General features: G+C 60.6%; 1 protein-coding gene across 1 annotated transcript in view; it reads right to left on the bottom strand.

The window, feature by feature from the left end:
• Positions 1-1,488: 1,488 nt before the first annotated feature.
• The window catches only part of WDR93 (WD repeat domain 93), a 48,335-nt gene continuing 32,602 nt past the window's right edge, over positions 1,489-17,221 (bottom strand). The window contains exons 11-16 of the mRNA XM_062206670.1: positions 16,163-16,282; positions 12,740-12,953; positions 10,524-10,587; positions 9,113-9,269; positions 8,614-8,815; positions 1,489-1,618 (exon numbers count right to left, since the gene is read on the bottom strand). Of these exons, the coding sequence (XP_062062654.1) occupies positions 1,489-1,618; positions 8,614-8,815; positions 9,113-9,269; positions 10,524-10,587; positions 12,740-12,953; positions 16,163-16,282 (887 nt within the window). The remainder of the gene's footprint in view (positions 1,619-8,613; positions 8,816-9,112; positions 9,270-10,523; positions 10,588-12,739; positions 12,954-16,162; positions 16,283-17,221) is intronic.

The raw sequence follows: 17,221 nt of genomic DNA, 5'->3' as shown, positions 1-17,221 counted from the left end.
CCCAGGTCCTCCGTCCTCCGCAGACAGCGGCCCCTGCGGCTTCGGTCAGACTTGGGGCATCTCGGGTGGGGCCCTGTTCACCCAGGCACATTCAGCCAGTCAGAATCAGCGCCATAGGGGGGTGTCCTGTCCCCTCCCTCGCAACCCACCCTTGGACTCAGGCCACATTCCTCACCTGGGAGCTCCTGGGAAGACAGCCCAAGCTCTGGGCCCCTGCCACCCACATGGGACATCCTGATGGAGTTCCAGGCTCCTGGCCCAGCCCCGGCCACTGTGGCCATCTGGGGAGTGAACCAGCAGATGGAGGATCTCTCTCTCTGGCCCTTTCTCTGAAACTCTGCCTTTCAAATAAATGAAGATTTTTACAGAATTTCTAAAAAAATTTTTTAAATATGGCAGGTAGAGTTATAGACAGTGAGAGAGAGACAGAGAGAAAGGTCTTCCCTCAGTTGGTTTACTCCCTAAATGGCCACTACAGCCGATGCTGCACCAATCCGAAGCCAGGAGCCAGGTGCCTCTTCCTGGTCTCCCATGCAGGTGCAGGGCCCAAGCACTTGGGCCATCCTCCACTGCCCTCCTGGACCACAGCAGAGAGCTGGACCGGAAGAGGAGCAACCGAGACAGAATCCGGCGCCCATATGGGATGCCAGTGCACGCCGCAGGCAGAGGATTAACCAAGTGAGCCATGGAGCTGGCCAGGCTGGAGCCAGGAGCCAGGAGCTTCACCCAGGTCTCCCACATGGGTGCAGGGATCCAAGCACTTGGGTCATCTTCTACTGCTTTCCCAGGTGCACTAGCAGAGAGCTGGAGCAGAAGTGGAGCAGCCGGGATGCGAACCGGCGCCCATATGGGATGCTGGCTCTGCAGACAGCAGCTTTAATGTGCTGTGCCACAGCATCAGCCTCCTGATTTTTATTTTTTTATTTTTTTAAATTTTTTTATTTTTGACAGGCAGAGTGGACAGTAGAGGGAGACAGAGAGAAAGGTCTTCCTTTGCTGTTGGTTCACCCTCCAATGGCTGCCACGGTAGGCGTGCTGCGGCCGGCGCACCGTGCTGATCCGATGGCAGGAGCCAGGTGCTTCTCCTGGTCTCCCATGGGGTGCAGGGCCCAAGCACTTGGGCCATCCTCCACTGCACTCCCTGGCCACAGCAGAGAGCTGGCCTGGAAGAGGGGCAACCGGGACAGAATCTGGTGCCCCGACCGGGACTAGAACCCAGTGTGCCGGCGCCGCAAGGCGGAGGATTAGCCTGTTGAGCCACGGCGCCGGCCCTGATTTTTTTTTTTTTAACAGAAACCATCAGCTGGGCCTGGTGGAGTCTGGACTGGGGGCATGAAGGTACACACCACAGCAATGCCAGCACTGGGAGACAATGCCACTGTTTATTTAGGTGACACACCTGCACGGCAAGGTCCCCCAAATGCACCTTCGCCTCCTCTGGGTCCCCGCTGGGGCGTCCTGGGGAGCGGCCTCACGGGCGGGACCCTTTCACAGCGCTCCCAGGCGGCGGGGGTCGCTTCCCAAGTTCTCCCTTTGCAGGAGCAGGGAATACCTCCGCAGTCGGGTCCAGTGCTCGCGCTCCTGCACCTGCTGCTGCTTCTTCTCCAGCATCTGAAAGCTGAGGCCAGGGCTGGGGGTGAGGCACCCCCCACCTTCCCGGCCCCCAGGCCTGCGGCTCCCACATCATCTTCTGCCCGGGATGAGGCCTCCGGCCAGCCGGAGTAGACACTCAGACAGCTTTCACTGAACGGGCCATGGGGTCGGGTGGAAGTGAACTGAGGACCCCCAAGTCCATTTGCAAGCAAAAGGTGGGATTCACGCACAAGGGAGCCTTGTTCAGCCCGAATAACGGAAGTCGTGACACCTATGGCAACCTGGTGGAACACTGGGGACACCGTGCTAGGAGACGTAAGCCAGGTACAAGGACACACCACAAGGGTTCTGCTTTCCTGAAGACGTTTCAGTTGGATCTTTAAAAAATAGAGTTTTTGGGAAGATGTACTGTATGTATTTGAAAGGCAGAGTGCCAGAGACAGGATGAGACAGAGAGAAAGACATCTCCCATTCTCCGGTTTACCCCCCGCAAAGGGCCACAGTAGCTACGTTTGGGCCAGGTCCAAGCCAGGAGGCAGGAACTCCTTCCAGGCCTCCTCCGGGAGTTGCAGGGACCCAAGTACTTGGACCATCAAGTGCTGCCTCTCGGATGCATCAGCAGGGAGCCAGATTGGAAGCAGGGCAGCTGGAACTTGAACCTGCGCTCTGAGATGGAGAGCTGGCGTCACAGGTGGCGGCTTAACCCACTGTGCCACAACACTGGTGCCAACAACACCTAGTACACCTTTTAAAATGCTCACACACGAGTACGGACATGCACATAATCCTGAAAACTGGAAATGGGAAGAGGCGCTGTGCGCTCTTGCTCTTCACGTGAAATACATCCTGGTAGCACCTGGGCAGCCCTCACACACCTGCCGTACTCTTTAGTCTTCCCGGCAAGGACTGGGAGGGTCGGGGCTGCAGTGCCGGGCTTGGCCCACGCGTCGGGGGAGCGTGGTGGGCGGGCAGCTAGGAGTGGGGTGCAGGTCAGAAAACCAGGCTTCTCATTCACGCCGCCCGCATGCAAACCTTGCTCCTGGCGGGCCGGCATGAAGGCACAGCCTGCACCACTGGCATCCCATATGGGCACTGGTTCAAGTCCCGGCTGCTCCTTTTCGGACAAGCACCTATGCTCTCCCTCCATCACTCTGCCTTTCAAACAAATAAATCGCAAAACAGTAAAAACCTTGCTCCTTTCAGTGGGTGATCTGGCCTCCAAAAGCCTCTGCTTTCCATCTGCACGGGGGAGGGGTGAGGATGGCACCCACGGAGCACCCAGCAGGGAGTCCAGGAAAGGCCGAACAGCAAGATGCTACTGCAGGTAGTGGAGCACTGCTTCAACCGGAGGCCGTGCAGGCGGCAGCTGGGTAATTAGGTGGAACTAGATCATGGTCTAAAAGAACGACCAGAACGGGTGACTTCTCAAACACCACGCTGGCCGGAGGAGGGCTTTCTCTAGAGGTGCGGTGAAAGACGCCTCGCGAAAGTGCTGTGGACACAGGACCCACAGGACTAGAGCGTTTGCGCATTCGCACCACCAGAGGGCGCCAGAGCCTGGCCGGTGCGGAGGCGCAGCAGCAAAGCCCCGGGGAGAAGACTGACAATCCGGCCAGCTGAATAAGCAGTGGTGGGGAAGAAAACCAAAATGCAGCAGAGTGAGCGCTGGTTCCAGTCCTTAGAATGGAGTCTGCAGGCCGCTTAAATCGGGTTTCAGACGGATCTGCAGCTGGACTTAAAAATTAAAGAGGCAGTGGGGAGGAGGGGAGAGACAGTCGCTTTTATCAGATCGCTCCTTCCTACAATGCTTGCAATGGCCCAGGGCCAGGAGCTGGGCAGTCCATCCAGCTCTCACACGGGTGGCAGGAACCCCGCGTCATCACCGCTGCCTCCCAGGGTCCACATGAGCAGGAAACTGGAGCGAGGAGCTGGGCGTCGAATCCAGACACTCCAGGATGGGAGATGCGCTTGGGCAGTGGAGCCAGCATGCAGACCTCTGGGGTGGCCCAAACTGCAGTGCCCTGGCTTTTGGGAACCCCCTGCTGCCCCAATTCCCTATGGTCTTAGACCTACCCAGTCCCTCTCTTACAAGACAGCACTACTCTGTTAGTCCTGAGCGGGGGCAGGCGGGGCTTGGTTTAGGTCTGCTGAGCTGGAGGTCCCCATGTGTAATTCTACCCTCCTACCCTCCTACTTGTCAATCAAAATGCCCCCTTTGCTGGATGCATTTGCTTCATTCAGGACCTAAGGGGGGGTATGCCACGAAACCTGTGGAGCTGCCAGGTAATCCCCAGGTGGCTTCACACCTGGAGAGGCCCCGCCCCCTCCCTCATAAAGGGGCCAACATCAGGCCAGGAGCTCTCTTGTTCTCTCTCGCTCTTCCACCACAGACCATGGCTGGAGATGCTGCTGGCTGGGTGGGGGGTGGGGTGGAAGGGTTGGGGGGGGGCGGGAATCCCTCTCTCCCCCTCCCCTACCCCCTCCTTTCTGGCCCACTGCCCACCCTTCATGTGTGTGGTCAACCCACACTCATGTGTGCCTGTGGGTTCGTGTTCCCGTCATGTGAACAGAATTTCTCTATCAGTTTCTGCACCTTATTTGTGCCTGCACTTGGAAGGTTCATCTTTGTGCAAGGCAAGAGCCTGGACCCCAGCCCGCACGGGTGCCCACCACAACTCCTGACAAATAACTCACGGGACCCCCACCTGCTGGGGATTTTAAACTTTAAATACCACTGCCATTCAGTTCAGTCTCAGAGCGCATTTTCATGGCCCCTTGAATCTGTTTTCTTGGACTGCAATCCTAACTAGCCTCAAATAGAAGTTTTTTTTCTCTTGACTAGGCTGATTTCCTGCCCGGTTGACATAATTAAAATAACTTCAACCCAAAGCGAGAAAAGTGACCACGTCCTGCCGGGGAGGAAATGGGCGTCCACAGGGGAGAGGGGTCTCCAGTGCGCCCGCCTTTCCAAGCTCACCCAACACCGAGCGAGTGGCTTCCAGCCCTTCCCTGAGTGCCTGGCCACGTCCTGTGTGCAAGACGGAGGGTGGGATGCGCTCACTGCCCCCGGTGCCCCTGCCGCAGCCTGGAGGCCACCCCCAAGAACCCGGCTGCGGGAACATCAGGGAAAACTCCCCAGCATGGCTTCGAGGGGCGGCCGGGCTGGGAGCAGGGCGGGCCCGCCGCCCAGGTGAAGCCTGCCCTGTGGCTCCCACCACAGCTCTGGAGCTAGGCGGGTGCTTGACATGGGGACATGCTGACACGGGCCGTGGTGAGCACGAGCCGGCGGGCAGAGGGGACTGCCAGGGTGAGAGCAGCCAAGGGGCGGTGTGCGCCAGGCAGCTGGAGGCGAGGTTGCCCCTGCCAGCTGGGGCAGAGGTGCCAGGGGGCGCTGCCACGTGGAGAGCGCGGGGCAGCCACCTCAACCTGGCTCTGTGCACCTCTGTGCCTATGGGTCAGCAAGTAATTCACCCCCAGACTTGATGAAAACACATGGGGTCACCCCCGAAGGCGAGATGGGTAGGGCCTATATCTTGCTGGCCCTAGCACGCCAGAGGGACTATGGGCCAAGAGTCTGCTGCTGTGTGTCCCATGGGGTCCTGAAACTTCTGTCCCGTTGTGATCACAAGTTCCAATGGGCCAGAGCCAGCCACGTCGCCAGGGGGCCGGGGCAGCTGGGCGGGGTGGGGCGGCGGCCCACTGGCTGCTGACTGGCTGGCCACTGTGGGTCTGGAACTTTCCATCTGTTGCTACACAGACCCACGGCCTTATAGTTTCACCTAGTTTTAGGGCCAAGGACGCGATTTTAGACACAAGGAGTAAATGGGAAGAAAACGCTGGGGAGCAAACCCTTGGGACTCTCTCTACCTCCCCAACCCCTACCTCCACCCCCACCCCCACCTCTGGTGGCTGGCTGCCAGTGAGGGTCTGGCTGCAGGCACATCCCCCATGAAACACCCGGGGACCTCTCTGGGAAGGCCCAGGCACCGACTGCAGCACGGTGCTCCCAGGTCACCCGCGGCTGCCACGGGCACAGGATTCGCGTCTCACCATCAGGGCCCCGTAGATGGTACATCGGGTCCAGGCTGAGGTAACCAGGAGCCTGGCCTGTGCCCACCATGCACTGTCTCCTCCCCAAAGCTCGCCCCTGCCCCTCTCAGCCCCCCGCCCTGCCCCTCTACGCCCCCCCACCCTGCCCTACATGGCCGCCAGCTCTCCTCCCCTCGGCACCCGCCCTTCCCAGGAGGCAGCTGGGAGACAGCCAGGCACACGGAAGTGAGGGGCTGGCAGGGGCCTCGTGGCCCAGAGCAGGGAAGTCAGGACACAGGGACTCTTCCCACCGCCTGCGGAGTCCCCCAGGGAAAAGTGAAGTCCCACAGGGGCGTGTGATACGGGATCTATAAACAGTGGACAGAGGGTGGGCGTCTTGTGCAGTGGTGAAGGTGTCGCCCAGACACTCAGGTTTGTGTCTGAGCGCTGTGTTCCAGTCCCAGTTCCCTTCTGATTCGCTTCCTGCCACCGCGCCGGGGGGGGGAGGTAGGAGGTGGCAGCTCAAGTCCTCAGCCCGTGCCCCAGGGGGGAGACCTGAATGGAGTTCCGGGCTCCTGGCCTCAGCCCGACCCAGCCCTGGCTGCTGTGGACATTTGGGGGAGTGACCCAGGAAATGGAAGATCTCTGCCTTTCAAATGACGTGGGAGCAAATACATTTTTTTAAAAGCACGTGTGGAATGCGTTATTTTTAAATGCATTACCCCTCGCGGTATCGGCAGTGCTCAGTCTTCTGGTAGAAGTGCTAAGGCTGATAAACACTTTGTGGCTGTATTTTCCTGCTTTTCCAAATTTCTGCCAGTTCATATAGAACTTGGAAAGAGTGAACTTGCTTTCCTCAGGGGGTTACAGTGTGGGACTCTGGGCCTGAAGGAAGCTCCCAGAGCTGAGCAGGTTCAACAGGTGTCTGATGTCCGGTCACGGGGTGGGTGGGTGAGAGATGCTAGTGGGCGGGGAGGTGGGAGGGAGCTGCCCAGGGCTGCAGCCGCTGGCTTCGGCCAATGACCGGGAGGGCAGCCTCTGGCTCTGTAGACAGGAAAGGGCGGGGTGTGGCCAGAGTCCACAGCAAGTTCAATAAACAAGGTCTTGGGCCTCTGTCAAGAGCACAGGCGAGCTGCGGGCCAGGCCTTCCCCAGGGGAACTGCTCCTGCGGCCACGATCTAACACCATACTGCTGGCTTACATTTCACCATTTTTAAAAGGTTTATTAATTTCATGTATTTGAAAAGGAGAGAGAGAGAGAGATCTGTCTTCCATCCCCTGGTTCACTCCCTAAATGCGCACAACAGCTGGGGTTTTGGCCAGCCCAAAGTCAGAAGCCAAGAACACCAGATCTCCCACGAGTGGCAGGGACCCAAATACTTGAGCCGCCACCGCCGCCGCCTCTCTGGGAACACACCAGCAGGAAGCTGGACCGGGAGCGGAGGAGCAACTCAGCCCAGGCGCTCTGAGATGGGTGTGGGAGCCCCAGAGGCAGCTTCACCCCACACCACTACACACTCCCCACACACACTGTCGGTAGAAAAGTCACACACAGGGAAAACACAAAGAGGAAAACCACACACGCTTGCCTCTCCCAGACGTAGCCAGCGCTACCATGGTTGTACGCCCTGCCGGTCCCCACTCACTCAAAATCAGGATTACATTGTAAATATCCTACAACTTTTCCTCTTGAGAAATTTCAAATCCAGGAAGAGGTAACAATTTCTCTCTCTCTCTCCCTCTCTCACTCCCTCCCTCCCTCCCTCTCCAGAAGTCCCTGATTTCACTGCTGTTAACCCATTCACCATGTGTCTCGCCACAGAGTTCTCCTGGACCACTGGACAGGCTGCCCGCTGTGGCTGGGGAGCCTTCCTCTGCCATTTGGGTATTTACGACATCATCTGTGGGCCATACAAAACTGCCAGTGTCAAAAAGAGCCTGCTACAGACGCACTGAATTTCAAGTCCCGCCTGCTGGTGCCTTGGCAGGGCCAGACCCAGCGATCTCCCAGCCTCACCTGGTCCACGGGCCGGATGTCGGGTGTTGGCCAGCCCTGCACCGCAAGGCCAGCCAGGCCCCAGGGCTCAGGAGGAGCAAGGGCGGTTGTTCTCGGCACATCTTTAGGACAATGTCCACCACTCTCAGCTTGGCCCTCTCTCCTGACACTCACGGGACCACATTCCTGTCCTGATGAACAGGGACGCTTCTGTCTGGGAGACGCTGACAGCCACGCAAAGGACCCACCAAGACTCTAACAGGGAGGGAGCAGGTAACACGGGTGGAGACAGCAGAGGGGCCCTTGGCGCCACCTGGTGGTGACACTTGGGATAGCAGCAAGGGGACACAGCACATGCCACAGGCACAAGGCACTATTAAAACGTCCTCACAGGCGCTTGGCACACAGCAGTGTTTTTTGAATGACTGAGCAAAATGGGGCCCTGAGAGGCGAAGGAAGAGCTGGAGTTCAAACCTGAAGCTCCAAGCATTCGCCTTCATTCCTTCTGTGGCAGGAGTCAGCGGAAGGGGAGGTGGCTGCGACTCGGAGGTCCCAGGACACGAGGACATCTGGCACATCAGCCGGCTCTGGAGTGCTCCACTGATGGCCCCATTCCAGCCCACATGGTGGTCCCATCACGGCGGGAACCATCAACAAGATGCCCAAGTCCCAGCTGCCCGCGTCTCAGTCCTGGCTTCACTCCCAACTCCAGCTGCCTGCTAACGCACAGCCTGGGAGGCGGCAGTGAAGGCTCAAGGCGTGGGATGCCTGGATTGAGTTCTTGGCTCCAGGCTTCGGCTACCCTGGGCATCTGGGGGCGTGAACCAGTGCGTGGGGTACCCTCTCCTACCTGTCTGGCTCAGTGTCTCTGGTCTCAGCAGGAAGAAACTAGCAAGTGGAAGCCTTTTCTACCAGGGGGAACTAGCGGCACCTCCTCTGCCACCTGCAGGGGGACCCGGGCTGGCCCCTGGGCTGGGCTGCGGCGGGGCCCTTACCTCTTCTGCAGCAGCAGCTCACACCTTCTCTCCAGCGGCAGTGCCTCGGGGAAGGCCACGGTCTCCAGCAGGCCCTCCTGGGGAATGGTGCAATTTTTGGAGAGGTTTTCCAGGAGTGGGTAGGCCTCGAAGTTAAAGTAGAAAACAGAATTGCGGGTGTCGCCAGCCTCCTCCTCGGACTTCGCATCATCCGGACGGTCTCCTGCCGTGACAGCAGCACAGCACTGTGTATAGTGCTGCCCTCCTGGGGACCGCGGCTGGGTGGGGACGCGGGGTAGGTGGGGGGTGCCTGCGTAGAGTCGGGAGGGGCTCCCGTGATCTGAGGGAGCAGGAGCCCAGAGAGATGTCCTTGTTGGCGTTTTATGAAGGCCCCCTGTGGGGCCTTAGCCATGGTGTCTTTTGGGGACACAGGGTGGGATGGATCCCAGGTGGGGCCGCTGGATGCCGGGGTTGTAGAAGTCGGGGAAACAGCCGCAGGTGCTCAGGGGCACCCCCGTACCTTGGAGCAGGAAAAATGGAAGTTGTATGGACACAAGAAACACAGGTTTCCAGGGGACCGCCACGCGGTGGGGCCTGGGGGGAGCAAAGGCACAGACGACCTCAGACTTGGCCACGTTCATGAGGGACATGGAACCATTCTTGGTAAAGATGAGCACCTAGGAGGCAAGGGGGCGGGGCGTGGGGACCTTGACTGGACTCTGTCCTTCCCAGGAAGGCAGAGGGCCCAGGGCATCCAGTGAGGGCTGGACGTGGGACAGACACAGAGCACGCGTGGCTCCTGGCCCCTGGCGCTGCTGAGGGAGCCGCAGCCACACTCGTGTTGGCTCCGCTAGGGCCCCTTCCATATGCTTGCCCTCTGGCCCTGGCTTTTCTTTTTGGTTCTTTCCAGCACCCTGCTGAAGAGCTCCTGTCCACGAGGCCACCCTCCAGCTCCTCACTGGTTCTCCCAGCGCCCTCCTTCCTCCCGCCCCACCCCCGAGGCACCTTGCCCAATGCAACAGCCACTCCCGGCCTGGGTCTCGGAGGGGCCTCTCTCCTGCCTGAGCCCCTTCTCTGGGCCCAGAACGCGTGCTTCGAAAGCCTGCCTCGACCTCCACCCTCCGCCAGGGGCCACGGCACTCCCTCCGCACTGTCCTGCCCTGGCCCCAGTGCTCTTGCCTCCTTCCGTGTCCCTCCCAGTCCCTTTTGAGCTCGGTTTTTCATCACCCTGTAATTGATGGTGTTGCCCGCAGGGCGTCTGCAGGTGCCCACTGGTGGGCAGGAAATCTGTGTTTTCAGCCCCAGGCTCTATGAGAGAGAGATCCGGGGGTGGGGTCTTATAGGCCCCCTACCCCAGGAATCCCAGACCTTCTCTCCAGGCTGTGACGGTCAGCGGGCTCTGCAGGGACGTCTGGGGCGGAGGGAGCTCCCTCCCGCTGCAGCCACAGGAGCCAGGCTATGGGGCCGGCCCTTCTCGGCACTCTCCGCCTATTCCACTCCACATTCTCTATGCTTCAAGCCCCAGAGTGGCAGAATGCGCCTGTATCCTGCCAGCGTTCAGGGCCCTGCACACCCGGCCCCCTCTCCACACCCCACTGCCTCTCACGCTGCGACATCTCGACCCCGCTCAGTACTGGACTCCCAGTGCCCCACTCAGCTGTCGCCTGCTTGGGCGAGCACACGCCCCGCCCTGCCAGCATCCGCAGCGGGGGTGGGCGGCTCCTCTCTGTTCCATGCATCCCCTGCAGGAGTTCCCACGCGCGAGGGTAGCTGTTGTGAGCTCCGTGAAGGAGGCTGGGGCTTTCTCTTTTATGTCTGTTCACCGAAAAGCTAGACTGGGCGCCTGGCACGTAGTAAGCCTTGAACAAACGTGTGTGGAAGCCAAGGTGGAGCCGTGCGTGGCAGAGGGCTGCGGAGCCCGGGGGACCTACCATACCAGGCAGGGCTCGGACCGGGGCCACCGCACAGATAGCTTCATCCAGGTGCTTCTCAGGCCTACAAGAAACAAAGCACAAATGTTCTGGGCCTCTCCCAGGCACGTATCCTGGGGGAAACTCCTGATGGTGAACACCAGGAAAACTCACAGCAAAGAAGATATAGAATCCGGACCCACCGGCATCAGCGTGACTCATGAACAATGTTGCAGAGCAAGTTACAGAATAAACAGCACTGAACATGAGGGAGAGAGCAGAGACTGTTTTCATATATACATTTTCCAAATCCGCACAGCTGAACGTGTATGAGGGTTCATGAAAAACTCACGAAGAAGTAAAATTAAGAGAGGCTAATTTTCTTGCAAAAATTTTGGAAATTCATGCATAGTTTTTTACATAATATGCATTTCCATGAGCTTTTTAAAAAAGCTTTATTTATTTATTTGAAGGGAAGTTAGAGAGAGAGAGAGACAGAGACAGAGGGAAGCTCTTCCATCTGCTGGTTCACTCCCCAAATGGCTACACAGCTGGAGCTGGGTCTCTCTGAAGCCAGGAGCCAGGAGCTTCTTCCAGGTCTCCCATGTGGGCTCAGGGGCCCAAGGACTCGTGCTATCCTCCGCTGCTCTCCCAGGCCATAGCAGAGAGCTGGATTGGAAGTGGAGCAGCGGGACATGAACCGGCACCAATAAGGGATGCCGGCACTGCAGACGTTGGCTTTACCAACTAAGCCACAGCGCTGGCACCCCCATGAACTTTTGGAAGGCTCCTGATAAATGTGGTTCTTTTTTTTTTTTAATTGTCTTTGTTTTTAATTTTTTTAAAGAAAGATTTATTTGAAAGGCGGAGAGACAGAGAGAGACATCTTCTACCTACTGCTTCATTCCCCAGGTGGCCACCATAGCCAGGCTGAGGTCAGGAGCCTGGAGCTCCCCTCTGGGTCTCTCGCATGGGGAGCAGGGACCCAGCTACTTGGATCATCATCCACTGCCTTCCTTGGAGTGTTAGCAGGAAGCAGCAGAGCAGCTGGGACTGGAGCCAACACTGACATGGGATGCCAGCAGTGCAGCGACAGCTTAACCTGCTACCCCAATCTTAAGAATTTTTAAAGATTTAATTACTTGAAAGGCAAAGAGAAAGACAGAGGGAGAGACAGAGAGCTTCCATCTGCTGATTCACTCCCCTAAATGGTTGTTAACAGCAGGGCTTGGCCAAGCTGAAGCCACGAGCCAGGAACTCCATCCAGACCTTCCACGTGGATGGCAGGAACCCAAGTCCTTGGGCCATCACCCGTGGCCTCCTAGGCACATTAGCAGGAGGCTGGATGGGAGACAAATTAGCTGGGGCTCCAACCAGGCACTCCCACGTGGGATACAGGTGCCCCAAGCGGCGGAGCACCGTAATACCTTAAGTGACAGCTCAACCCGCTGTGTCATTGCACTCACCCCTATGTGGCTGCTGCTGGGGACCTTGGGACCACCACGTGTGGAGGCCTGAGCTGGCCTGCTGGAGGGAGGTGCCCCAGCCAATGCTGCCAGGTGTGGGTGAGGCTGTCTTGGACCACGGGCCCCTGCCCAGCTGCCTGCTGGGGCAGGTGTGAGACCAAGAGAAGATGGACCAAGTGCAGCCCGCACTGCTGACCTGCAGCACCAGGGACTAAGCCACGTTTGGGGGTGGTTTTGCTGGAGTAGCAGTAATTAACAAGGTGGTTATCTGTGGGGTGGAGTGAGAAGAGGTGACGAGGGAAAGGTGTGCGGGAGACTCGGTGGAACTGAAGATGATCTCATTATGGAAAACAGAACGAAAAGATATGCATTGCTGGTGCAAAAAATTTTTTGGAATCCATGTAAGGGGGGGTCTTCAAAAAGTTCATGGAAAATATGTATTATGAAAAAGAGCTATGCATGGATGTCAAAACTGTCCAGCACCAAAACACGGATCTTTTAACTCCCATGTCCATGAACTTTTTGGACTTCCCACACAGGCATGAGATATGTAAACGTTTTGACAAAGGAAAGAGTGTTGGTCTCGAGGGAAGCGGATGAGTGGCTATTTCTGCAGACAGGCGCCCGGCTGCCTCCTCTGGGGTGTGAAAGAAGTCCCTGGGGCGTCACACGACACTGGGAAAATCCGTCCCTGTCTGTGACGCCATGATCTAGAGGCATTCCCGGGGGCGGGGAGAGCTGGACGGCCCGAGGCCAGCTCAAGCCACCCACCTCTCGACAAGCACGCGGAGGGAGGGTCCCTGGGTCCCTCTGGCGGTCACCAGGTAGAGGGAGGAGTCGGTGCACAGCACCACGCATATCATTTGGGATTTCACTGGCGTCTCGGGGTACACGTTCTGTCCGTCACGTTCCAAGAAGTATTTGAGGAAGTACACGCTTTGGCAGACGCACCCCTTGGGAAGAGCGACGACCCCAAAAGAGAAGCCTAGAGGGAGTGATGCAGAAGCAAGTCGGAAAGGGGCAGGGGGAGTTGGCCACGGGCGGGCGCGCCTGCGTGTGCGACTCGCGGGACATCCAAGCCTGGAGCAGCCGCGAGCAGCCACTCCCAGGAAGCCTTCGTGTGGAGCGGGGCTGGGGACAAGGAGACCCACAGACGAGGGCAAGCAAGCAGCAGGCACCCAGAGTCTGACCTGCGACTGACCACGGGAGGCAGAGGCGTGTGGGTTCAGAAAAGGAAGGGGCACGCATGTGCAACCCAACAGGGAGGTCTCAAGATCTCCCGAAGTGAGGAGAAGAACTGGCCAGGGGCTGGGGGAGCCACGACCACTCTTCTTGCCATGAGCGGTCTTGCACCTTCACAGCAAGGCTGCTGGGCAGTACATGACACGTGGCCATGTTTATCTGAGCCTCCCCTCTGAGATAACCACGAGTGTTCAGGCGGAGAGCAGCCAGGTCTGGAAGGTACCTCGCTGCCAAGCACCCAGTAAACGCTCGGGCAAGGGGGGCTGGCGGGATACGGTGGTCCGCAAATGCTGAGTGGATGAGACCAGGACCAGCTCCCCAACGGTGACTAAGCACACAGACGTCACAGCAGGCCCAGGGCCTCGGGGATCCCAGAGCTGAGGAGGACAGGGGCCCAGGGCCTCGGGGATTCCAGAGCTGAGGAGGACAGGGGCCCGGGGCCTCGGGGATCCCAGAGCTGAGGAGGACAGGGGCCCGGGGCCTCGGGGATCCCAGAGCTGAGGAGGACAGGGGCCCGGGACATCGGGGATCCCAGAGCTGAGGCAGACAGGGGCCCGGGACATCGGGGATCCCAGAGCTGAGGAGGACGGGGCCCGGGACCTCGGGGATCCCAGAGCTGAGGAGGACAGGGGCCCGGGACCTCGGGGATCCCAGAGCTGAGGAGGACAGGGGCCCGGGGCCTCGGGGATCCCAGAGCTGAGGAGGACAGGGGCCCGGGGCCTCGGGGATCCCAGAGCTGAGGAGGACAGGGGCCCGGGACATCGGGGATCCCTGAGCTGAGGAGGACGGGGCCCGGGACCTCGGGGATCCCAGAGCTGAGGAGGACAGGGGCCCGGGGCCTCGGATATCCCAGAGCTGAGGAGGACAGGGGCCCGGGACATCGGGGATCCCAGAGCTGAGGAGGACAGGGGCCCGGGACATCGGGGATCCCAGAGCTGAGGAAGACAGGGGCCCGGGGCCTCGGGGATTCCAGAGCTGAGGAGGACAGGGGCCCGGGGCCTCGGGGATCCCAGAGCTGAGGAGGACAGGGGCCCGGGACATCGGGGATCCCAGAGCTGAGGAGGACGGGGCCCGGGACCTCGGGGATCCCAGAGCTGAGGAGGACAGGGGCCCGGGGCCTCGGGGATCCCAGAGCTGAGGAGGACAGGGGCCCGGGACATCGGGGATCCCAGAGCTGAGGAGGACAGGGGCCTCGGGGATCCCAGAGCTTTGTGGACAGGGGCCCGGGGCCTCGGGGATCCCAGAGCTGAGGAGGACAGGGGCCCGGGGCCTCGGGGATCCAGAGCTGAGGAGGACAGGGGCCCGGGGCCTCAGGGATCCCAGAGCTGAGGCGCACAGGGGCCCGGGGCCTCGGGGATCCCAGAGCTGAGGCGGACAGGGGCCCGGGGCCTCGGGGATCCCGGAGCTGAGGAGGACAGGGGCCCGGGGCTTCGGGGATCCAGAGCTGAGGCGCACAGGGGCCCGGGGCCTCGGGGATCCCAGAGCTGAGGCGGACAGGGGCCCGAGGCCTCGGGGATCCCAGAGCTGAGGCGCACAGGGGCCCGGGGCCTCGGGGATCCCAGAGCTGAGGCGGACAGGGGCCCGGGGCCTCGGGGATCCCAGAGCTGAGGCGCACAGGGGCCCGGGGCCTCGGGAATCCCAGAGCTGAGGAGGACAGGGGCCCGGAACATCGGGGATCCCAGAGCTGAGGAGGACAGGGGCCCGGGGCCTCGGGGATCCCAGAGCTGAGGAGGACAGGGGCCCGGGGCCTCGGGGATCCCGGAGCTGAGGAGGACAGGGGCCCGGGACATTGGGGATCCCAGAGCTGAGGAGGACAGGGGCCCGGGACATTGGGGATCCCAGAGCTGAGGCGGACAGGGGCCCGGGACCTCAGGGATCCAGAGCTGAGGAGGACAGGGGCCCGGGGCCTCGGGGATCCCAGAGCTGAGGAGGACGGGGCCCGGGGCCTCGGGGATCCCAGAGCTGAGGAGGACAGGGGCCCGGGGCCTCGGGGATCCCTGAGCTGAGGAGGACGGGGCCCGGGACATCGGGGATCCAGAGCTGAGGAGGACAGGGGCCCGGGACATTGGGGATCCCAGAGCTGAGGAGGACAGGGGCCCGGGGCCTCGGGGATCCCAGAGCTGAGGAGGACAGGGGCCCGGGACATCGGGGATCCCAGAGCTGAGGAGGACAGGGGCCCGGGACATCGGGGATCCCAGAGCTGAGGAGGACAGGGGCCCGGGGCCTCGGATATCCCAGAGCTGAGGAGGACAGGGGCCCGGGACATCGGGGATCCCAGAGCTGAGGAGGACAGGGGCCTTGGGGATCCCAGAGCTGAGGAGGACGGGGCCCGGGGCCTCGGGGATCCAGAGCTGAGGAGGACAGGGGCCCGGGACATCGGGGATCCCAGAGCTGAGGCAGACAGGGGCCCGGGACATCGGGGATCCCAGAGCTGAGGAGGACAGGGGCCCGGGGCCTCGGATATCCCAGAGCTGAGGAGGACAGGGGCCCGGGACATCGGGGATCCCAGAGCTGAGGAGGACAGGGGCCTCGGGGATCCCAGAGCTGAGGAGGACAGGGGCCCGGGGCCTCAGGGATCCCAGAGCTGAGGAGGACAGGGGCCTCGGGGATCCCAGAGCTGAGGAGGACAGGGGCCCGGGACATCGGGGATCCCAGAGCTGAGGAGGACAGGGGCCTCGGGGATCCCAGAGCTGAGGAGGACAGGGGCCCGGGGCCTCAGGGATCCCAGAGCTGAGGAGGACAGGGGCCCGGGGCCTCGGGGATCCCAGAGCTGAGGAGGACAGGGGCCCGTGGCCTCGGGGATCCCAGAGCTGAGGAGGACAGGGGCCCGGGGCCTCGGGGATCCCAGAGCTGAGGAGGACAGGGGCCCGTGGCCTCGGGGATCCCAGAGCTGAGGAGGACAGGGGCCCGGGGCCTCGGGGATTCCAGAGCTGAGGCGCACAGGGGCCTTACCTACAGCCAGGTCCCAGAGTGTAAGCACGCCGTCCTCGCAGGCCAGCACCAGGTAAGAGGAGGAGCAGCTGAGCTCAGAGACTGTGATGGGCGCAGCACAGGGCCACACGCCCTCGTGGTCTAGGAGGAGGATACACCAGGCTCTCCCCAGAACCCTGCACCTGCCCATCACCTCCCCCCAACCCCCCCACCCCCCCAGCCCCGAGCACCTGGGACCCAGACCCAACAGCCATTCCGGGGCACAGCAGCAGCAGCTCCTGTCTGGACTCGCTCCCCCCACCCCCACCCAGTATGCAGCGCTCTGCTCTCTCTTGGGATGACTCAAGAGTAAGTCACACCGTGGTTACAGTAGCATTAGCGAGTACTTCCTAGGTGCTCAAGCTGTGTCAGGCCCAAGGGCTCTGGGGAGGAGGTGCTGCGGTTCACCCCATGTTACCCGCGAGGCTCCTGAGGACGGTGTGTGTGTGTGTGTGTGACTTGTTTGCAGCCAGTCAGTACAGGAGCAGACATGAGAAAGCAGTGGGCTGCTGGGGGCGGGGGCAGGGGGAGACAGGCTCCAGTGTCCCTTCTGAAGTGTACACCAAACATAGGCGTGCAGCTGCTCACGCAAATCCTTCCACGGATTTGTACCACCACCACAGCTCCTGTTCCCTTAGCGCCTTTCCATTGCAAAGAGCTTTCCTAGACAGAAAGGCCCTGGGTTTTGCTGTCCACAGCAGTCAACAGCATGGGCTGATGAGTCTGTTCTTTGTTTCAGGTCGGGGCACTGGGGGTCGGGGCGGGAAGAGGCCGCCTTGAGACGGCAGAGTTGGCGGACCCTTGGGCAGGGACCAGCACTGGGCTTCAGAAGCCGAGCCTGTTTTCTGTTCTTTTCTCCTGGCTGCTGGAGGAGCTCTGTGGGCCTGACTGTGGGCTGTGTCCCCCAGGGACCTGTTGTCTTTAAGAAACGTGACACTTCAGGGACAGATCCTTGGGGTCGTGCCACAGCCACCGAGCCCCCATTTCTGCCTGCACACTGTGGTCCCCTTAAAAAGACCCTAGAGAAGGACACGGCGACAC

The sequence above is a fragment of the Lepus europaeus genome, chromosome 11, assembly GCF_033115175.1.
Source record: "Lepus europaeus isolate LE1 chromosome 11, mLepTim1.pri, whole genome shotgun sequence".
In the NCBI taxonomy this organism is placed as follows: domain Eukaryota; kingdom Metazoa; phylum Chordata; class Mammalia; order Lagomorpha; family Leporidae; genus Lepus; species Lepus europaeus.
Note: the sequence above shows the minus strand (reverse complement) of the source record. Positions and strands in the feature narration are given on the sequence as shown.